The sequence below is a fragment of the Hyperolius riggenbachi genome, chromosome 12 (assembly GCF_040937935.1).
Source record: "Hyperolius riggenbachi isolate aHypRig1 chromosome 12, aHypRig1.pri, whole genome shotgun sequence".
In the NCBI taxonomy this organism is placed as follows: Eukaryota; Metazoa; Chordata; class Amphibia; order Anura; family Hyperoliidae; genus Hyperolius; species Hyperolius riggenbachi.
This window is the reverse complement of record NC_090657.1, coordinates 16970817-16994622: the sequence shown is the minus strand read 5'-3', so window position 1 is coordinate 16994622 and position 23806 is coordinate 16970817. Positions and strand designations below refer to the sequence as shown.

Sequence of the window (23806 nt, the reverse complement as noted above, 5' to 3'; positions counted from 1 at the left end):
CATCATGGCATGGTGACAGAAATTGGTGCTGCAGTTTTCCAGGGAAATGTGCATGCACTGCATTATGGGAAGAGATGAGGTTAGTATATGAAGAATATTGCCTGGGCTCAAAAGGACAGTGTGGTTACCCTCTGTGTCTGGGAGCTTCCTGATTGAAAAATAATTGAACTGTGGAGGGTTATATAATGAGTTCTGATGACAGGTTGTCTTTTGAGCATAATCATGTGTAGTGAGAAGCCAGAGGTTAGTGAATGTGTTTTTGTCTTGCTTATGTATATAGATCTGCTGTTCATTAGGATTTTTTTCTAGAGTAATTATTCTGCCAGCAATTTAGCAATAAGAATTTCCTGAAAATGACCATATTGCTCATCTCTGCTATAGTTCTCTGTACAGTCATACATCATACACAGAATTCGCGTAAGAATTATTGCCTTACATTATGGAGCACTGTACAGTAATCGGGCATTTGGTAACAGTTATGTATTGTAACAACAATGTGGTTATGAGCACTCCTCTGTCTGGGGAAAAAAAAGGAACTAATCAGAATTAAATTGAGCACAAATGGATCGCCACACAATGGGGGGGTAGCCTCCCTGAAATAGAATATGTATAGATCTGTGTAGCGCTCAACATAAAAGTTCACATAAAATCATAGAATAGTAGTCCAGGTCAGTGATATACAGTCCTAGGATACACAACCAATCCACACAGGGTACTCTCACCGACTCAGGTGGCTGATTAGGTTACAGATCAGCAAAAAAGGCACATCAGAAAGATCTTTGACCACTTGCATCCATTTGTATCTGGAACTCAAAAAAATAAAGGCACATAGCGTAATCCAGCTTCTGAACAATGGTATAACTGTCTCATGCACCCTCACATGTGTATAAGTGTTCAAGTCTGGCAGCCCTCCACCAGCAATCTCTTAAAACTGTTAAGGGGCCCATACACCTAACGATTTTCCCGCCGATATACAGCAGATTCGATCACTGTGATCGAATCTGCTGTTAAATCATTGCGCAAACGCTGTCAAAACGATTTCCGTCCGAAATCAATCGTTCCCGTCGATCCGTCCATGCGGAAGATTTCGCTCGATCGCCGGCGGGTTGGGAGTGCGTCGATAGTGGCGTTCGAATGCCCAACGCCTGATGCAATACAGCAGCAATACATTACCTGATCCGGCCGGCGTGAGTCCCTGGTCTCCACTGTTTCTTCTCTGCTGGGTTCCGGCTGGCTACTTCCTGTCCCGGCAGGAAGTTTAACCAGTAGAATGCCCTCTACTGTTTAAACTTCCCCGGAAGTGAAGTGAAGCCAGCCGGAACCCAGCGGCGAAGAGACAGAGGAGACCGGGGACTCGCGCCAGCCGGATCAGGTAATGTATTGCTGCTGTATTGCGTCAGTCGTTGGGCATTCGGACGCCGGATCAGGTAATATATAGCTAGGCGGGGAAGGGGGGGGCAGCAGCTTCACAGATGGTGAATCGATTTCATGCTGCAATCGATTCACAATCTCTTAGCAGTAAAGGCAGTCATACGATCCCTCTCTGATCAGATTCGATCAGAGAGGGATCTTTCTGTTGGTCGATCTGATGGCAAATCGACCAGTGTATGGCCACCTTTTATACGCTCACCAGATGGACGTGCTGATGATGCAGAAGACCAGCTCACAGCGCTTATCAAGTCCTTGATCGTCCGGACTCCTCTTAAAATATGCAGCTCCTTCAAAACTTAAAACAAACGCTGCATAGCGTAATACTGATTTATTTATAAAGTTTATAAGCATATCAGTGCACTCACATTTAGGTAGAAATAGTGCGCATTGTATATAAAATCCTCAGCGTCCCACAGAGCTTCCGCAGTAGTACCTCCCAGCTCCAACACGCCAGAGGCTCCGCCTGTTGGAGCTGGGAGGTACTACTGCAGAAGCTCTGTGGGACGCTGAGGATTTTATATACAATGCGCACTATTTCTACCTAAATGTGAGTGCACTGGTATGCTTTTCAACTTTTTAAATAAAGCAGTATTACGCTATGCAGCGTTTGTTTTAAGTTTTTAAAGCGCTGCATATTTTAAGAGGAGTCCGGACGATCAAGGACTTGATAAGCGCTGTGAGCTGGTCTTCTGCATCATCAGCACGTCCATCTGGTGAGCGTATAACAGTTTTACGAGATTGCTGGTGGAGGGCTGCCAGGCTTGAACACTTATACACGTGTAAGGGTGCATGAGACAGTTATACCATTGTTCAGAAGCTGGATTAAGCTATGTGCCTTTATTTTTTCTGAGCTCCAGATACAAATGGATGCAAGTGGTCAAAGATCTTTCTGATGTGCCTTTTTTTGCTGATCTGTAACCTATTCAGCCAGCCAGTCGGTGAGGGCCCGTTTCCACTATCGCGAATCCGCATGCGTTGCCCGCATGCGTATTCGCACAGCCAGTACAAGTGGATGGAACTGTTTCCACTTGTGCGTTTTCCTGCACGTTTTTCTGTGCAGAAAAAATCTGCATGGTAGGGCCCTCAGAATTCGCCTGCGTGTGGAATGCAGGCGAATCGCACGCAATGTATTTAATAGGGAAATCGCATGCGTTTTCCCCATGCGTTTTTTGCCGCGAATTCGCATGCGATTTCGCATAGGTACCCATGTTAATTCACACAGGCAGTGACATGGTTAAAATCGCATCACCCTAACCTATGCGAAATCGCGGCAAAAAACGCATGCGGAATCGCACCCGCATGCGATTTGCCTGCGGCGATTCACCGGCGATTCCGCAGTGGAAACGGGCCCTGAGAGTACCCTGTGTGGATTGTTTGTGGATTGGTTGTGTATCCTAGGACTGTATATCACCGACCTGGACTACTATTCTATGATTTTATGTGAACTTTTGTGTTGAGCGCTACACAGATCTATACATAAACAGTTATGCATTACTCCTTTTTTGCCAGTGACCTTTTCTTTTTTTTTTTTTATTTACACACACTGTGTGTCTCAATACAGTACAACAGTCATCAGTCACTGATCACTACTCTCTCCACCCAAGTTTGATTACCCGGCTTGAGGAAGAGAATGGCGGAGTAAATTTTAATCTGCCTTCTTGAAACAGAAGGTATTTGCTATAATTTAGCTTTAAAGTGTACCTGAGACGATGGGGAAAAAAATATACAAATAATAATAATTCCTTTTTTTGTATAGCGCTTTTCTCCTGTCAGACTCAAAGCGCTTGTAAGGCAGTCACTAGAGTGCACTCAGTAGGCAGCAGCAGTCTCTCCCAAAGAACTCCTTACTGAATAGGTGCAACTTACTGAACAGGCAGAGCCGAGATTAGAACCCAGGTCTCCTGTGTCAGAGGTGGCGCCCTTAACGATTACACTATCCAGCCAGTGCCAACTTAGGGCTTCCTCCAGCTCCCATCAGGCTGGCCGGTCTCTTGCCATTGTCCCAGGCCGCCAGGCTCCTATGCTAGGCAGGCCGGTAAATCCGCCAGTCAGATCCAGTCGGCGCAGCACAGTCCGGCCGCACGCACTCCCCCGTTGCACACCCGTGGCCAGGAGCATTCTGCGACTGCACAATAGTAGTGCACGGAAAGCTTCCTGTTACGGGAGTGTGATGGGGCGCAGGTGCAGCTGGGCCGCACATGTGCAGTCAGTCGCCCCCCCCCCCACACACACTGGAGAAATTACCGGGCTGCCGAGTGGAGGAGGGCGACGGATCGATCAGCCTGAAGGGGGCTGGAGTAAGCCCCATGTATGTATAATTTTTTTTTCATCATCTCCAGTTTCCTTTAAGAGAGCAACTATGGTTACCCACAATGCATCACTACTGAATATGCAAATTATCTCTTTATGCCCCTGACGCCAGGCTCACATCCAGAATCGCTGGTCTATAGCATGCCCATAGCTTATAAATGTTTAAGAGCCACATCAACCCAACATGCAGACAGCCCGTTTCCGATCTCTTTTAGTCCCTTATACTTTCCTAGTGGTTTTGGGTCACCCCGAGCTGCTTGGTTATTCTGTAGAGTTGGTCGAAGTGATTTAATCTGCTGGCAGAACCTATGTGTTTATGGACACAGTCTGTATCCAATTGCAATGGAAACCGAGGCCCAGCAGAGTAAAAATTGATGATGGGTAAAAACAGATAAAAGTTGGAGGGCAAGGATGGACTTCCCTCCCCAAAACCAAACACAACCACTATGTGTGGTTTAAACAATATTTAATTCGTACTCCAGAACAAATGCAACGCATTTCGCAAGTCTCTAGCCCGCTTCCTCAGGCAATAATAAAGATAGTACAGCACCTCTGTCTTGGCTACACAACTTCTGAGTTACTCCTATCTGTATTTTTTCCTGAGGAAGCAGGCTAGAGACCCGCGAAACGCGTTGCATTTGTTCTGGAGTATAAATGAAATCTTGTTTAAACCATACATAGTGGTTGTGTTTGTGTAATAGATTGCGGAAAAGCCGCCGTGCGGATTGGCAGCGAGGCGGCTGGTTCCGCCTCCAGCTCGGCGGTTTGCACGCGGCAGTGTGCGTCTGATGTGGCTGGGCCTGTTAGTGCACACAGATTGAGGAATACGCGCGCGCGCGCTGAGAGGCAGAACCTTTATGACAAACGAGGAGGGATCAGCTGACCAGGTTGGTCAGCTGATCTCAGAGCGAGTGGCTATTGGTTGATCAGCGATGGGTGGTGCCGTGGAGCGCCGCTCTATATATAGTTATTGCTGTTCAGTCTCAAGTTGTCTGCCGTTGCGAACACTTACGTGAAAGCACTCAGACCATAGTCAGATCCCACAGTGTGTTAGAACCAGGAGGACCTGGGAATTCACACTGAGCCAGATTACATCTGTGTTACTATTGTGTTATACTTCAGACTAGTTCCAGGGTGTTGAGACCACGGACCTCACACCCAAGACTAGGGATACTGTGTTACTATTGTGTTATACTTCAGACTAGTTCCAGGGTGTTGAGACCACGGACCTCACACCCAAGACTAGGGACATCAGCAGGAGAAAGGATACAGCAATGCAGGCGCAGTGGTTTTCAGACTTTAAAGTCTGAAATTCCAGAAGTGAGCCGGAGGCGGGGCCGGAGCATGGGTGAGTGGCTGCGCGGGCACAGGATGTCTGCGGGGGACCATTAGAAGCCCCGGGTAACTTCAACTCATTTTCCCCCGACCCCCTACAGTATTCCTTTAAGTGGTTGCCTGAACCCGGCAACCCATACTTGTGAGTATTTCTATTTGCTGCTACCTTGGCATTCCTTTATCATCAATAATAAACTTTTGAGGGCTCTTGATTGTGTTTTTTCCTTTCTTTTACAGTCTGTATCCAGTCAGTGTTCTAGTACCTGGTGATAATTGGATCTTCTAAATGTGACCAACAACATAGCGATCGCTGTATCTTCTAACCAATAAGCACAGAATCCTCACTTTTCAGATTTTTAAATAGATCCCTTTATATCCGTTTACTTTGGTTTCCTTCCAAATCAACACACTGGCAGATTAGCTGGCTCCTCCCAGATTAGCATTAGACTACAGTGGGGACATCAGATTGTGACCCCACTGAGGGACAATTATGGATTATTCGATGTGCTGTGGAAAATGTCACCTGGTTGGCTGACTGTGTAAACATCATGTGATCCTGGCACAGGCCATTGTTATTCCAGCCGTGGTCACTGTCTATCTGTCTGCCTGCAGGCCCGGGATGGCAGGAAGTCAGTCATTCCGCATGTGGTGTGGGTGAGCAGTGATGTGGAGAGAGGTCTGCTGGCGTATCTGTGCGATGCTCTGCAGGTGACTGGGAACTCCACAGCACGGAGCACAGACCAGCGGAGGACGGTAAGTCACGCTCATGTCAGCGTAGTCTTTATTTCTAAAGAAAAATATCATGAAGTGCTAGTGGACCAGCCATTAATTGGAGCCTTAAAGAGACTCTGAAGCCTCTTAAAAATCCTTTTTTTATTAAACAACCTTGTTTAATACATTAGCCCTACCTAAACCGCCGCATTCCCGCAGCTGTATACTATCTAAAACCCCCCTAACGCGCCCTCCCTCTCCCCTGCAAAATCCACGACTTTCTTGGTCGTGGATTTTGCTGCCCTAAGCGCTTCCGTGTGAGGCACAGCTATGAACTGCAGCCCTCCCTCTACACGCGTCTGTCAGCGGCGGATCTCCGCCTCTCCCCCAATCCTCTCAGTGAAGGAAGACTGAGAGGGGCGGGAGAGGGGCGGCGATCCACCGCTGACAGACGCGTGAGGCAGGGCTGCAGCTCATAGCCCGTCCTCACACGGAAGCGCTGCCCAGATCGCCCCCCGGGGATTTAGGGGGGATTTAGTTAGTTTACAGCCGCGGGAATGCGGCGATTTAGCTAGGACTAATGTATTAAACAGGAATGTTTATAAAAAAAAAAAAAAAAAAAAAGGATTTTTAAGAGGCTTCAGAGTCCCTTTAAAGGACACATCTGAGGAACTCATCAAAAAAAATCTACTTACCTGGGGGTTCATCCAGCCCCTGGCAGCCGCCATGTCCCTCGCCGCAGTTTCGGTGTCCCCGGATCCCCTCCGTTGGAGATGCCGACTTCGCCAGGTCGGCATCTTTGTGCGAGCCCGCAGCCATGACGCTCGCAATCACACTCGCAATCAGTTATCGATTGTTCCCATAAACGGGCATTGGGGGAATGTTGTAAAGTCCAACATTCGAAATTCGATCATAAAAAATACATCGAAAAATTCTATCTGTTGAAAATATTATACCATTAACCCCCCTGGCGGTCTATTAAAAACCGCCAGGGGCAGCAGAGCAGTTTTTTTATCGCTACATGATAGCCGCTGTGCAGCGGCATCCCCCCGCCCTCTTGGAATGCCTCCGGCGATCTCCGATCGGGATTTCCTGATTTCCCCCGTCGCCATGACGTCATTTCCGGATTTCCCCCGTCGCCATGACGTCACCGACGTCATCGGGAATCCCGATCTACCCCTCAGCACTGCCTGGCACTTATTGGCCAGGCAGCCCACGGGGTCTGGGGGGGGGGGGGGGGCGGCGCGGCGGCGGCTAATCGGTGGGTAGCGGCGGCGATCAGAATGCACATGCAGCTAGCAAAGTGCTAGCTGCATGTTGCAAAAAAAATATCATGCAAATCGGCCCAGCAGGGCCTGAGAAATCCTCCTGCGCGGCATAGCACGGGCTTACCGCCAGGGAGGTTAATGGGCACCTTAATAGAAATCTAACTAGATTACCTACATTCTTGTTTCCGGTGTGTAATTCAGACACTACTGACCAGAAAGATCAGCAGGGCTGCCAGGCAACTGGTATTGTTTAAAAGGAAATAAATATGGCAGCCACCACATAATTCTCACTTCAGGTGTGCCTTAAAGGACAACTGAAGCAAGAGGAATATGGAGGCTGCCATATTAATTTCCTTTTAAACAATACCAGTTGCCTGGCTGTCCAACTGATCCTCTGCCTCTAATACTTTTAGCCATAGACCCTGAACAAGCATATGCAGATCAGGTGTTTCTGATACCATTGCCAGATTTGACAGGATCATCTGATGATAAACCCGTTGATTAATAAACAGAGTGTGTTTACAAATTCAGCAAAGGACTATTATTATTGATTTAGATAGCGAACAGCAGAATACAATGTATAACAATGCAAAACAAAACAATACAATAGTTAACAAGACAATGGTGGATTACAGCTGATCTAATGAACAACAGATTTTTGCATAGGAATTGAAGATACAGTACACACATTACACAGCCTTGAGAGACAGAAGGGAAGAAAGCCCTGGCCAATCGGCTATGTCTGGTACACAGACATATCGGAAATGGGCACGGCTCCCAGTGGAAATAAGCCCATGCAATTTCCCATCAGATAGACACTTCGAATCGATAATTTGGGACAGGTCTGATCTGATTTCCGATCGGGTTTGTATAGAAGTCATTTCAAAATCGATCAGAAAAACTATTGTAAATAAGATTGCTCCTGTCGGAAATGATCCATTTGATGCGTCTGTCTGATGGGAAATGGCATGGTGTGTAGCAGGCATTAGGATTTATCACCCCAGGAAGCTGCATCTATTTCCGATTTGTAGCCGTAGCCTGTAGTCGTGTCATACACAGCTACAGTGATTTGAATGCGTGCTGCATAAAACTACAGCATGCCATCCAGATTTGCAGCGGAGTGCGATCTGCAATGAAAGGATAGACAGCAGTGTGCAGCTCCCATGCAAGGGAACGCTACAGATTATAGCCCAGATTTAGGCTGATAGGCCCCTACATTTGAAAGGTTTAACAGATAGGACAAATAGGTTAAGGGAAACTGTTTATGAGATAGTAAAAATGGAGGTCAGTGGACTAGTTGGAACTTTCAGTTTCCCAGAAAATATTGCATAATTCTTTCTTCCTTGTGTTCAGGTCCTGAAGCTTCATCCGTCATTGGCCCCCATCAAAGTGTCTGTGGATGTGGGGAAAGGCCCTACAGCGGATCTGCGACTGGTTCGTACACAGTTATATTTATAATAGTATTTATAGCCTGCGTTACTAAGGTCATGGAGCTGGAGATTCTGGCTGAGCTAGGAAACCTGGGCTGGCTTATAGAACTGTATAGACCATTTCCAAGAAGATAAATTATTTAGAAAAGAGAGAGGATTTAAAGGTAGCAGTGCCTCCCTCTGATCTGACCTTTTTCTAAAGAGGTGTCCGGCAGGAGAAAGGACATAATATAGCAATCTGAAGATCAAAATCTTAGGCGAGACTGAAGACAGATTCTAATAATCACAACAGACTACTGCCCACCTGGAAAGCAATACTCCCCTGTTTATGTAACTGTAGCAACTTTTTTAAACATTGGCCTCAATTCACTAAGGCCAGTTCAGTAAAATAATTTAGGTTGGTAAAATACTGCATTCGTTTTTTTATATACTTTTTTTCCCCAAATTTACTAAGATTCCCCCATGTGGTAGAAATTCTGTAATCTACTGAACAAACATTCATCAATGCACTAAGCCCTACTTGGTAAGTCTTACTTACCAGCTGTGGAGCAGGTCAGGCAGAAAGCGGTGCACCTGTGTGCATGAGTTGGGGTTTTCTGTCCAGTACATCCCCGGCATCCCTTTAGATGTGCTGCAGCCACCAGAGGGAGCTCGTCTATATACCAACATACAGACTTTCACATAGAAAGGGATGTAGAAAAACCTTTTAAAAAGTCTCCTCCTGCTCTGCCAGACTGAAGTCCCGCCCTCCAGGGTATCGGAACAAATGGGGTGAGAGGCAGGGCTGTGTGGCTCTCCCCATTGGCTGTGCTACATCTGTCAATGTTATCGCATGGAGAGTGTGAGTTATCGGTTGGTCAGAGCTGGAGGTAAATACTAAACACTTCAGCTAGATTTACAAACTCTAATCTTTGAATTGCAACTTCTTGACATTTCTTAAGGTATTTACAAGTCGGGAATTTACCTCACTCGTCAGTAATTTTACTTTTTAGTGTGAAAATAGGTTTAGTGAGTTGGAATTCGGCAAGGTGATCGGTAAATTCAGCTGTTTTCTGCATTACCGAATGCGGGAGTGCTTAGTGAATTGAGGCCGTGTGTTGTTATGTGGTTAGTTGGTCACCATCTCCTGTGAGACCGTCTAGCCTGGGTCTATCCTTCACCTGGGGTTGTCCGTTTCTCTTCTCATTCCCCCGGTCTCCGTAGTCACTACTACAAATTTTCAGGCCGGAAAAAGCAAGCTTGTTGCGATGTTCCCTCCTATCACCCCTCCCATTTCCTCTTTTCCCCGCTCTTTTCACTACCTTTAAGGACAACTGATGCAAGAAGTATATGGAAGTTGCCATATTTAATTCCTTTTAAGCAATTCCAGTTGCCTGGCTGTCCTGCTGATCCTCTGCTTCAAATAGTTTTAGCCATAGACACTGAACAAACATGCAGCAGATCAGGGGTTTCTGACCTTATTGTCAGATCTGACTGGATTAGCTGCATGCTTTTTTCTGGTGTTATTCAGACACTACTGCAGCCAAATAGATCATCAGGGCTGCCAGGCAACTGGTATTGTTTAACAGGAAATAAGTATGGCAACCTCCATATTCTTCTCACTTCAGTTGTCTTTTGATTTTGACTTTAGCGTAAAGTTTTTATAGGGAGAGATTATAGGGAACAGAGGGAGGGGCGGGCGGGTACGAGGAGAGGAACAGACCATGCACAGGGGTATTTGGATCCAGAATAAACATACCTCTGTGTTTACTTTGGGCCTGGTGTGCTTTACGAAAGCTATAGAAGATAACGCACTGCTCAGTTTTGGAGATGTGAAGGATAAATATTACCTTAAAGTGGTCTGAAAGTCAGCATTTCTACTTTGCTCCTAAAAGATTCCTCACAGCTTGAAAGCTGCTATCCCAGAATATTTTTTTTTAGCAGAATATCACTGAAATGGTTAAACAAAGCACTTTGTCCAGCTATTCAGCTTCAAATCAGCATCCAAACTGGAGATAACAGTATCTTTGTTTACATTCCAATGTTGTTACAATGTGTGTAAACACAGTGTAACAAGTGAAAAGGAGCTCTCTGTGAAGCTCTCTGTGCTTCAGGCACACACACAGTTCAGAATAGCTTATCAGAAGATGTTAAAGAGACACTGAAGCGAAAAAAAAAAGATGATATTATGATTTGTATGTGTAGCACAGCTAAGAAATAAAACATTATGATCAGATACATCAGTCTAATTGTTTCCAGTACAGGAAGAGTTGAGAAACTCCAGTTGTTATCTCTATGCAAACAAGCCATTAAGCACTCCGACTAAGTTAGTCGTGGAGAGGGCTGTTATCTGACTTTTATTATCTCAACTGTAAGTGAACTGTTTACTTTTCCTCTGCCAGAGGAGAGGTCATTACTTCACAGACTGCTCTGAAAGAATCATTTTGAATGCTGAGTGTTGTGTAATCTGCACATATTATAGAATGATGCAATGTCAGAAAAAACACTATATACCTGAAAATAAAAGTATGAGAATATTTTCTTTGCTGCTAATCTTCTAGTAATTATTCATAGTACACAACCAATTCACTATATCATATTTTTTTTTTCGCTTCAGTGTCTCGTTAATATATAATAAAAAGCAGTTTGAATAAAATGCAATGACAGCTTTTAGGGCAAGATAAACTACACTTTGGAAACTTGTAATTTGTAAACAGACAATATTACTTATGCACAAAAGCAAATATAACTGTATGAGTACTAAAAAGTAGGAAAACACATTTTTATTGAATGTTATTTTGGAGTTTCACACCACTTTAAGATTTAGATGCTGCTCAGATTCCTGTAATCTGCAGCAAAATTGTTCTTGGTCAGATGGCTATATTAAAGACTCCCGTGTCCCCTGTCACCGTGAGGCTGCGATCACATACAGTTCATAAGTATTTGCACAGAGAAAAACGTTTTCTAATTTTGGTTCTGTACATTACCACAATGAATTTTAAATGAAACAACTTGGATGCACAAGTCCAGATTTCAGGTTTTATTCAGTGGGGTGAACAAAACGATTGCAGAAAAAGGTGAGGAAACTAAAGAATTCTGCCTTTTACATAATCCCTTCATTTCAGAGGCTCAAAAGTAATTTGACAAATTACTGGAAATACAACGTTCATTTCTAATACTTTCCATCAATTAAAACAATACTTATGGAGTGCGCTGCCCCTTCCCAAATGTTCAATAATACAAACAGTTCTCTTTAATACGTCCTCCACTGTCCACCATCCAATTCCAGATACTCCAAGGAATTCTCCCGTTATTGGCACAGTTCATATGCAAAAAAAGGAACAAAGACAAGAAATCATAGTGCGATCCGTTTAGATTGGAAACATATAGGGACCATCACCCTATGGGGTCCGGTTGTGTAACTTCTATTATGGGGTCACCTCTACATCCGTGACAAATGACCAACAAGTGGCACGCTCACCTTGCTGCAAGGCTGCCCAGCCCTACAGACAGCAACTGCACTTAGGGGGTTAACCAACTTCTTTCCAACAATATATGGTGCATCCAATCTCAAACAAAGCAATGAGATAATATCATAGTGCAATCCTGCTTACACAGCAACTAGGTACATAAAAGACCACTAGCACCTATAAATCTCCTGCTGACCCTTTACCGCTGCTGCTCACAGACATAGATTTGGTAAAATTAGTGGCCACCTTTACCCTCCTACTGCTATGCCTAACACTAACCCTCCTTTTCCCCACACCTAACATTACTCCTACCTCTATGCTACACTAGCCTTCCCTTTCTTCACGCCTAAAATTACTCCTACCTCTATGCTACACTAGCCTTCCCTTTCTTCACGCCTAAAATTACTCCTACCTCTATGCTACACTAGCCTTCCCTTTCTTCACGCCTAAAATTACTCCTACCTCTATGCTACACTAACCCTCCTTTTTTCCACGCCTAACATTACTCCTACCTCTATGCTACACTGACCCTCCTTTTTTCCACGCCTAACATTACTCCTACCTCTATGCTACACTAACCCTCCTTTTTTCCACGCCTAACATTACTCCTACCTCTATGCTACACTAACCCTCCTTTTCTCCACGCCTAACATTACTCCTACCTCTATGCTACACTAACCCTCCTTTTCTCCACGCCTAACATTACTCCTACCTCTATGCTACACTAACCCTCCTTTTCTCCACGCCTAACATTACTCCTACCTCTATGCTACACTAACCCTCCTTTTCTCCACGCCTAACATTACTCCTACCTCTACGCTACACTAACCCTCCTTTTCTCCACGCCTAACATTACTCCTACCTCTATGCTACACTAACCCGCCTTTTCTCCACGCCTAACATTACTCCTACCTCTATGCTACACTAATACTCCTTTTCTCCACACCTAACATTACTCCTACCTCTATGCTACACTAACCCGCCTTTTCTCCACGCCTAACATTACTCCTACCTCTATGCTACACTAACCCGCCTTTTCTCCACGCCTAACATTACTCCTACCTCTACGCTACACTAACCTTCCTTTTCTCCACGCCTAACATTATTCCTACCTCTGTGTCTAACACTAACCCTCCTGCTATGCCTAATACGCTTTCTAATATTCGTTCTACCATCATGCCTAACTAACATTAACCTCCTACCTCTAAGCCTAACCCTAATCCTCCTCCCGCTACCCCATGGGTGTCAAACTCAAATACAAGTGGGCTGAAATTGAACACTGGGACCTAGTCAGGGGCCAACCTCAATGTCTACTGGCCAAAGTTTCCTTGTGTTTAATGGCTCCCCTTCCACCCCTATACAGTTCCCTGGTTTCTAGTGATCCTCCTCCCTCCCTATACAGTTCCCTAGTGTTAAGTGCTTTTCCCCTACTTCCCCCAAATGGTTTCCCTGGTGTTCTAGGGCTTCACCTCCAATACAGTTTCCCTGGTGGTCTAGTGTGAGCCCAGCATAATGCAAAGTAAGGAAGCCCCTTGGGAGCCAAATTTAATGGCCAGATTTGGCCCGCGGGCCATAGTTTGACACGTATGCTCTACGCCTAACACTAGCCCTCCTACTGCCATGCCTAATGTCAACCCTCCTATAGTTACACCTAACACTAAAGGTGCGTACACACGCACGACAGCAGCCAACGACGGGTCCGTCGGCACCTCCCGCTGGGTGGGTTTTCAGCAGACTGTAGTGCGTGTATAAGCACTGTCGGCGGACTGATAAGGCTGTTCCTGAACGATCCGCCCGGTGGATCGTTCAGGAACAGCCTTATCAGTCCGCCAACAGTGCGTACACACGCACTACAGTCTGCTGAAAACCCGCCCAGCGGGAGGTGCCGACGGACCCGTCGTTGGCAGCTGTCGTGCGTGTGTATGTACCTTTACATTTCTACCAATTGGTCTTACACTAACTGTAATGCCCTGACGCCGCTTACCGATTTGTTGCCGTTGTTTTTCTTAGATCTTTGTGCGTTGCATGGCGGTTACCGCCGCTTGCCAATCACCTTGCAGTGCTTGCTGATTGTCAGGGCCACTTGCTGATTGTGATGCAAAATTAGACACCATAGCGCCCCATAGCCACAAATCTACATTGCGGTTCATGTTACTGTCGAGACATGACCGCAGGCAATGTACGAAAATGAACTGCTTTGCACACCAGCAGCTCCCCATAATCTGGGTTTCCCTATGCTTCATGTCATCACACACATGGGTAGATGCTCCGCCCACTCTACCCCATAGGATGTCACCTATATAAATTTAACTGAATAGCTCCGTCCCTCCGTTTTTTGTCCTCAGAGCTCACCTCAGGGCCCTTTTACATTTAATCAGTTGCTCTCAGTTATAACTGAAAAGATAACTGATTTTCAAAGTAATGCCCATGTTTTCCTATGGCCTCTTTTACACTTAACGCGTTTTAACTGAAATCTTCTTCCCAATACACTGATATGGAAAAAAGTGTACCAACGCGAACTAACGCACACCAACTGATTAAGTGAGCCCTAAGGGATAGCAGTAGGAGAACAGATGCACCAGCAGGACAAAATGGATAAAACCTTTGAAATTCGCTTGGAGGAAGCGGTGAACTTACCTCCATAAAGCAGACACGAAAGACTGTCTGAATAGTAGCAATCACATTTATTATATAGTACCCCAAAAGTGCAATGCGTTTTGCAGGCCAAGCCCCCTTCATCAGGCAGTAAACGTGGGGACAAAACAGAATTTCGGCAATAGCAGGTGTAGCGCCTCAAAGAGAACCCGAGGTGGGTTTGAAGAATATTATCTGCATACAGAGGCTGGATCTGCCTATACAGCCCAGCCTCTGTTGCTATCCCAAACCCCCCTAAGGTCCCCCTGCACTCTGCAATCCCTCATAAATCACAGCCGTGCTGCTGACAAACAGCTTGTCATAGCTGGCTGTGTTTATCTCTATAGTGTCAGTCTGCTGCTCTCCCCGCCTCCTGCAGGACTCCAGTCCCCGCCTGCATCCCTTCCCTCCCTGCTGATTGGAGGGAAGGGACGGGGGCAGGGACCGGAGCTATGCAGGAGGCGTGGGAGCAGCTGAGACTGACACTACAGATGTAAACACAGCCTCACAGCATGGCTGTGATTTATGAGGGATTGCAGAGTGCAGGGGGACCTTAGTGGGGTTTGGGGATAGCAACAGAGGCTGGGCTGTATACGCAGATCCAGCCTCTGTATGCAGATAACATTCTTTAAACACACCTCGGGTTCTCTTCAAGGATGTTTTTTTTTTTTTTTTTTTTTTTTTTATCTTTTAGGGTCGTTTTGTGACTGATTTTTGTTTTCTACCCCTATGTCTTGTAGGTGTGCCAGGGACTGTCTACAGAGCTGCGGGAAGTTGGGATCTCCATCTGGCCGGGGTACCAGGACACGCTATACACTCCGATGGAGCAGCTGTTTACAAAGTGAGTGACTGCTGACTCTGTGAGTCGGTGTATCTGGGCATTGGGCGGGTGTGACTGATGGTCCCCTCATAAGCCAGCTCTTCCCTTTCCCATGCGCAGTACTAATTATATCTGCTACACACGTATTTCTATTCCTTACAATCACAGATGGTCAGGGAGTTACTAATAAAAATGGGTGCAAATCGTATACTCCTTTTATTCAAATGAATGCGGATTGGAATTGGAAGTGCCATCGGATGCTGCATTTGCTGGGTCCCGTTCCAACCTGCATAAAATTGGGATCAACTCAGAAGAATTCGCATCTCATTGACCATTTCTATTCCTATTTGAGAGACCTTTCCAACCCGATGGATCTTCCATATTTTGCATGAAAACGGCTGCGGTTTCGTGCGGAAATTTGCGTTTGCGCGCAAAAAACGCTAGCACAACCGTGATATCAGTTATCACAGTTTAGTGAATCGATCCCATTGATTATGATTGGCCAACCACTGACCAATTTTTCCATACTACATGGAGGTGATTAAAATTGGTCAATCATTGGCTAATCATAATTGAAGGCGTGTACTAGGCTTAAGGGACCATGCACAAATCCAATTTTGATTGACCAATTTTACCACTGCAGTTAAGTATGAGGGCTAACAGATTTTGAATTCTGTAATCGGAATGTGTAGGTAAGCTCCCATACAGCATGGATGTGGTAAACTTGGCCAATTATTGGCCAATCTTAATTGGATGTGTGTATCCACCCTAATAGTGGCCATTAATGATACACTTATCCAGATGATCGATTGTCCAATTCAATTGTAATAGCGATCGATTGGAAACAATCGTTTGGGCCCACTAAGGGAAGGAATGCTCTTATGCAATTTGATCAAATCAAATCCGTTTTTTGGATCGATTCTATCATTCCATCTGATCCGATTGGCTGGCACCTTCAATTTTGATTGTCCAATACCTGGCCAATTTTACCATCTCCGTGTACTATGAATTTCAATAGATTTTGAATGCTATAAGGGTTTTGTAGGCAAACTCTCATACTGCATGGAGGGGGTGAAATTAGTAAGTGACTGACCAATCAAATTTGAAGGTGTGTACCAGGCTTAAAGAGGAACTCCAGTGAAAATAATGTAATAAAAAAAAGTGCTTCATTTTTACAACAATTATGTATAAATGATTTAGTCAGTGTTTGCTCGTTGTAAAATCTTTCCTCTCCCTGATTTACATTCTGACATTTATCACATGGTGACATTTTTACTGCTGGCAGGTGATGTCAGTGGAAGTAGCTGCTGCTTGCTTTTTTGGCAGTTGGAAACAGCTGTAAACGGCTATTTCCCACAATGCAGCAAGGTTCACAGACAGGAAACTGCCAGGACCATGGTCCTCACAGTCTCCTGTGGGAGGGGTTTCACCACAATATCAGTCATACAGCGCCTCCTGATGGTCTGTTTGTGAAAAGCAATAGATTTCTCATGTAAAAGGGGTATCAGCCACTGATTGGGATGAAGTTCAGTTCTTGGTTACGGTTTCTCTTTAACCACTTTACCCCCACGCGTACGGATTTCTCCGTCCCTTTTTTCCCCCCTAAAAAACCAGGGACGGAGAAATCCGTACCTTCCGCGCTACCGCCGCTGTCCGCGCTCCCGCCGCTCGTGCACGCGCACCCACTGCTCGTGCACGCCGCCGCCCGGAGATCAATGAACGGGAAAATCCATTCCCGTTCGTTGATCTAGCCCCCGCAATGATCTGCTGCTTCTTTCAGAAACAGCGAGATCATTGTGAGTCTCCCAGCCTCCTACTGCTTCCTGTAAGCGTCCTTCCGGACGCTTACAGGTCGCATGTAAACAAACACTCTGTGGCCATCTTGTGGCCAAATAGTAAACTACACCCTAAAAGCATTTTACATATACAAACATTACATTTACACAATAAATTAACTCATTACCTCCCACACTCCCTAATTTTTATTTTTTTTTTGTAATTAAAAAAAAAAAATACAATAAAAAAACAAAACATAAATAGTTACCTTAGGGACTGAACTTTTTAAATATTTATGTCAAGAGGGTATAACACTGTTACTTTATAAACTGCGGGCTTGTAATTAGGGATGGATGCAAAACTGAAAAAAATGCACCTTTATTTCCAAATAAAATATTGTCGCCAAACATTGTGATAGGGACATAATTTAAATGGTTTTATAACCGGGACAAATGGATTAATACATTTCATGGGTTTTAATTACAGTAGCATGCTTTATTTAAAAACTATAATGGCCGAAAACTGAAAAATAATAATTTTTTCCCACTTTTTTTCCTATTTCCCCATTAAAACACATTTAGAATAAAATAATTCTTGGCATAATGTCCCACCTAAAGAAAGCCTAATTGGTGGCGAAAAAAACAAGATATAGTTCATTTCATTGGGATAAGTAATAATAAAGTTATAGACGAATGAATGGAAGGAGTGCTGAAAGGTGAAAATTGCTCTGGTGGTCAGGGGGTAAAACCCCTCAGTGGTGAAGTGGTTAAGCGCCAATAATTTGAAAAGCTCTTGCTAATGCAATGCTAGGTGTATGCTCTCACTTGAGCAATGTGTTTGTTTTATTTAAACCTATTAGCATCTCTAAATGCAATATTTTGTTTGAGCTGCTGCACCCATTTTAACCTCCAGCCAGCAGGACTACTTGTTCTGCCTACTGAGGTCATGCAGAGCGGCACAGGGAACGGTTTTATAGTTACCTGATCCGGACGCTGGACCGGCTTCTCCTCTTCCATCACGGTGTTGCACTCCAGACATCCACTTCTGACTTCCAATCACGTTATTACATGTGACCGGGGCTCAGAGGATAGTGTTGGCGGGGAAGCGCCAACTGGTGGTGAAAGAGGGGTGATGGAAGAGACTCTTGCATCACCCCTCTTCCACCACTAGCTGGCACTGCACCGCTAACACTATCCTGTAATAATGTGATTGGAACTCAGAAGAGGATTTTCACATCGCTGGCACTTAGAAAAGTGCTTGCAGTGCGAACCAGCCCTAAAGCCAAATACACACATGCGAGAATTGTCGACCATCAGGGATCGAGGAACGATTCCTTGGGCAACAATTTGCAGAACGATGCTGTAGGGACACGTCCCTAGCCTTGAGGTTAGTTACGTGTTTTGCTATGGAGGGTCGACGGATTGGCTTCAATTGGTCGGCGAGGCATTGCGAACGGTCATGCTTGGCCACCAGGGGTCGTTAAGCATCTGTGAGGATGGATCCTTAATGATGGCAAAGCAATATTGATCGGCTGCCGCTGTACAAACACAACGATCAACGGCTGAAACAGTTGTTACTGCCCATCTCAAGACAACCGTTATCGCATGTCTGTATATAGCTTAATGGTGGCCACACACCATACAATTTTTTAAATATCTGTTAAATTCAAGAATAGTAATCTATTTTTCTGACTGATTATAACAATTCAAACATCTGTCCAATCAATCACCACACACCTATGTTCAATTTTTCCCCAATCGTGAATAAAATAATTGAAAGTTCCGAAAAAATTGATTGAAACTGTACATCAAGTTATTGACAATCCATCACCCACCATACAATTCTTTATAAAGTTGATCTGAAATTTCCAACATGTTTAATCTCCAGACATCGAAAAAAAAAATGAGAAATTCGCTCTCAATTTTTCTTTCTGGACTTTTGAACTTACAATAAGATACCGATCGAAATTAACGAATTGGTGAAAAATTGGATCTTTTAATTGTATGGTGTGTGGCCACCTTAAAGGACTTACGAGGCCAAAATGACGAAAATGACACTTTACCTTTTTATCTGCAGAATCCATAGAGGACGTCCTCCGCTCCGTACCGCCGTCAATCGAGACCTTTTAGTTCCCCTAGGGCTTGTCCCGACCCCACCGAACGGGTTGCATCCATTCCAACCCTAAGATGGCCGCCCCCTTGATCCGCGGCTGCGCAGTACGCTTTGCCGCAAGTGCGACTGCGCAGCCTTTAGCCCGCCTCCAGCCGCGTAGTGGTTCCCGGCATCCTCCTGAAGCGTACGTCGGGCACGGCTGGAGGCGGGCTAAAGGCTGCGCAGTCGCACTCGCGGCAAAGAGTACTGCGGATCAAGGCTTCGGCCATCTTAGGGGTGGAATGACGACGATGCGACTCGTTCGGTGGGGTCGGGACAAGCCCTGGGGGAACTAAAAGGGCTAGATTGACGGCGGTACGGAGCGGAGGACGCGGAGGGCGTCCTCCGTGGATTCTGCAGATAAAAAGGTAAAGTGTCATTTTCGTCATTTTGGCCTCGTAAGTCCTTTAAGAAATATGAGAGATTTTTGCCTGGATATTCCTTGAATATGGTTCTTGCACTTGTAGGCATCCAAGAGTGAAAATCACCCATAGTGGGGTTGATTTTCCATTGACCTAATTGGAAAGCCAATATGATCAGACAGAAGCATGCCAGCCACTTTCACACCTGCGTTGTTTTGTTGATGCCCTTTTGTTCCTAGTCCCAGCCTCTCCTGGCTGGTAATTGCATGGCTTGGTTGTCGCTTTGAATCACACTGACGTTATGGTTGCCACCATATTGTTGTCTCAGTGCAGTACCGACTCTCATCTCTTCTTTCTCCTGCAGATATGACGAGATGGGCGTCCTCTTCACAGTTCTGATCAGTGACGTCACTCTGGAGAGTGGACTCCTTCAGCTCCGCAGTAGAGACACCACCATTAAGGAGACCATGCACATCTCCAAGCTAAGAGCGTTCCTATCACAATACATGACCGCTGCCAAAAAACTGTGACAATAAACCTTTTTGTTTTTTATTACGTGATTGTGAAATTCATTCCTTAAAGTAGAACTCTAGGCATAAAACTCTAGTCTTGCTGTGTGGTTATGTAGCTTGATAGATGAGAGGTCCCCTGATCCCAGGATCTAGAGCTGATGACTGCTGCAGCATTTACTGTATTTTTTGGACTATAAGACTCAGTTTTTCCCCCCCAAAAAGGGGGGGGGGGGGAGTCACTGCGTCTTATAGTCCAAATGCAGGAAGTTCCTGACTTGTGAACGCCTGCTAATATTAACCTCCTACCTGCCGCAATGTTGGGGGCTCCCTGTACTGTGCCCACGCAGAGGAGGACACAGGGGAGAAACGGAGGACACGGGGACACAAAGGGGCATCGAGGAGGACATAAGGAGAACAGAGGCAGACACAGGAGGACACAGGAGGACACAAGAGGTACAAGGGAGCATGAGGTACAAAGAGAAGATACCCCTTCACCATGGATGCACCAGGTTTAATATATTTTCTTTTTCACCTGGTTTCTGTTCTCTAAACTTAGGTGCGTCTTATGGTCAGAAGCGTCTTATAGTCCGAAAAATACGGTATATCCAGTTGGATGCCGGTCGGCCCTGTATTACAGTAAATTATGCAGTGGATGGAAATGACAATTACAGTAGAGATCTTAGCTGGGTCATAAAATGCTGGAACCTTCTCCTGTCAGCAGCAGTTATTGGATTCATTGGCATGAAGGGACCTATCATAGGCTCAGTGCACACCGAGCGGTTTTTGGAGCGATCCGCCGGCCGCATCCGCCTGGAAAAATGCTTGGCTAATGTATTGCAATGGGATGGTGCACACCGGCGGTTTGAGGTTTTTGCCAAGCCGCAAACGCGCCTCCTGCTGCGCGTTTGCGGTTTGCTAAAAAACCTCAAACCGCCGGTGTGCACCACACATTGAAATACAATAGCCAAGCGTTTTCACTGGCTGATGCGGCTGGTGGATCGCATACAAAATCCGCTTGGTGTGCACCCGGCCAAATATCTGCTCTCTGCTCCCAAAACCGCTAGCGTTTTGACGATCTGCTAGCGGTTTTGGTGTGCACTGGGCCTTAGTCTGTCACAAAGGAGGTGGGTCGAATGGTTTCTTTATATAGCAGGGCAGTAAGTAGCTCATCACAAGGGAATGATCAGTACTGATTGCTTTGGTCTGAAATCTGATACATCTACTCAATGTCTCCTGACATGATTGGCCTTTCCTTGGTGACGCGTCTAGGCGGATTGATTCCATGGGAACTGACGAGCATTGAATATGTGTATGAAGCACATTCTATGTGTATGTAGATATTTCTATGCTCAGTGGTAAGTTGAGTACTGTGTTTGTATGTCCCACATATGGCCATGAGTGAATTACAAAGTAAAAATAAGTTAAGAGGGACTGTGGAGAAAATAACGTAATTAATAAAATTCTTTATCTTTTACAATATTAGTTTATAAATTATTTAGTCAGTGTTTGCCCATTGTAAAAAATGTTTCCTCTCCCTGGTTTTCATTTTAAAATTTATCCCAGGTGGTTACCTCTTTAGTTCTGTCAGGTGCAGCTTTGCAGAATGTCAGTTTGCTAAGAGCTCTATGCACAGAGGGAGGTATTGCTTGCTTGGTAGTTGGAAACGGCTGTTATTTCCCACAATGCAATGCGCTTCACAGACAGTAAACTGTCAGGGCCATGGCCCTGACCTTACACAGTGGAAGGGGTTTCATCACAATTTCATTCATACGGATGATCTATTCAAGAAAAGGTAAAGATTTCTCATGGGAAAAGGGGTATGGGTTACTGAACCTCAATCCTGGGTTCAAATTCTTTTTTAACCACTTAAGGACCGGGCTATGTTTTGCAGATCTGTGCTGCAGGGGTTTTCTCCAGCCCGCAGCACAGATCGTGTAAATGGCAGGGCGATCAGACTTCCCCCCCCCCCCCCCCTTTTTTTTTCCCCACTAGGGGGATGACCTGCTGGGGGTCTGATCGCCGCTGCTCCGTGTAGCCGAGCAGGGGGTCTCCTCAAAGCCCCCCTCCGCAGCACGATTCCGCAGCCAGCAGGACGTCCTCCGGGCTGTACTGCGCAGGCGCAGAACTACTGTGCCTGCGCAGTACAGCCCGGAGGACGTCCGATGACGTCAGCGCGCCCGCATGGGACGCAGAAGAGCTCGCCCTTGGAGCGCAGAAGAGCCCGACCTGGCAGCCGGCCTGGCCAGGTCGGGTCGACCACCGAAGACGACCGGGAGCCTCTGGAGCGGCGGCGAGGGCACCTCCTGCCTGCCACGGGCTGGAGGAAGCCCCAGGTAAGTGGATATGGATTTTTATTTTTTTCAAGGCGTCCCTGAACCTTCCCTTTAAGAAAACCCGAGGTGAGAGGGATATGGGTGCTGCCATATTTATTTCCTTGAAAACAATGCCAGTTACCTGGCAGTCCTGGTGATCTTCTGGCATACATAGTGTCTGAGTCAAAACCCTGGAACAAGCATATGACTAATCCAGTTAATCTTGAGTCAGAGTACCTGATCTGCATATGCTTGTTTAGGGTCTGTGGCTAAATGGAAAAAATATGGCAGCCTCCATATCCTTCTCACCTTGGGTTCCCTTTAAGATTTCTTTTAAAGCCTGTTTTTTTTTCTTCTAAATATACATTATATAAGTGTACATCCTATACTATAAAACCCCTGTGTTTGTCCCTGTGTCCCTGTTATTTGCCATGTGCGCAGTAACGGACAGCTGGACGGGACCAGGGAGCGAGGTGGGCGGGTGTGTGCGGCGGGCACACGCGCGTGCATGCGCACTGGCGGCGGCGGGAAAAAAAAAAAAAGACCTAGAGCCCGTTTTTAAACGGCTTGGGTCTACTAGTTTTAAATAATGCTACAAAATACCTTCATTTGAAGGAATCAACAGGGATCCTCCTATAGCCAAGCTGGCCCTTTCCCTTTGTAGGCTGTCCAGGTGATTTTTTGCTCACTGCTAGTCACACTGTTCAAATGCCTCCCTCTGTTGGCTGTGCCATGTCCCATCCCTTCTCCACTTCTGAGGAGAGGGCTTACCAGCCTTGGCCCCGTAAGCTGGCATTATTAGTCAATCATCTCTGGTGAAGTGGTAGATACCGGTGTTGCTGAAAGTTTATGAATGTCTTCATTCCGACCTTGTATATGATTAAAGTGGATCTGAACTCTTGCACAGGACAGAAGGAAAACAGAGAGAAATGCACGCTGTATATATTTAGAGAGTTCAGCCTGTCTAATTCCCCCTCATTTGTGTCTAATCACAAGTTTTAATTTGATCTCCCACTGTGTCACATGACTGCCTATGGCAGGGATGGCAGATAAGCCCATTTGAAAGAACTGGATGTTAACAATTTGTCTGCTTCCATGAATCCAAAAGTAGAAACTGTGCAGATTTATTTTAAGGTTTGTATTGGCTGCAACAAAGAAATGTTTTTTGTTTAAAGGTTATTATGCTGTTGCTTATCTTTTAGAGCAGAGTTGACTTCTGAGTTGAGGTCCACTTTAAGTGATGGATTAAGACAGAGAAGGGTAAGAGGAGTGCATACATGCGAAAAAGGGCTCTGGGAATTTTGG

General features: G+C 45.5%; 1 protein-coding gene across 1 annotated transcript in view; it reads left to right on the top strand.

Moving 5' to 3' along the window:
* Positions 1 to 20232, top strand: part of POLG2 (DNA polymerase gamma 2, accessory subunit) — a 49454-nt gene extending 29222 nt beyond the window's left edge. Inside the window, exons 6-9 of the mRNA XM_068264445.1 lie at positions 5689 to 5829; positions 8409 to 8489; positions 15309 to 15409; positions 20042 to 20232. Coding sequence (XP_068120546.1) covers positions 5689 to 5829; positions 8409 to 8489; positions 15309 to 15409; positions 20042 to 20207 — 489 coding nt within the window. The 3' untranslated portion in view covers positions 20208 to 20232. The remainder of the gene's footprint in view (positions 1 to 5688; positions 5830 to 8408; positions 8490 to 15308; positions 15410 to 20041) is intronic.
* The last annotated feature ends 3574 nt before the right edge of the window (positions 20233 to 23806 follow it).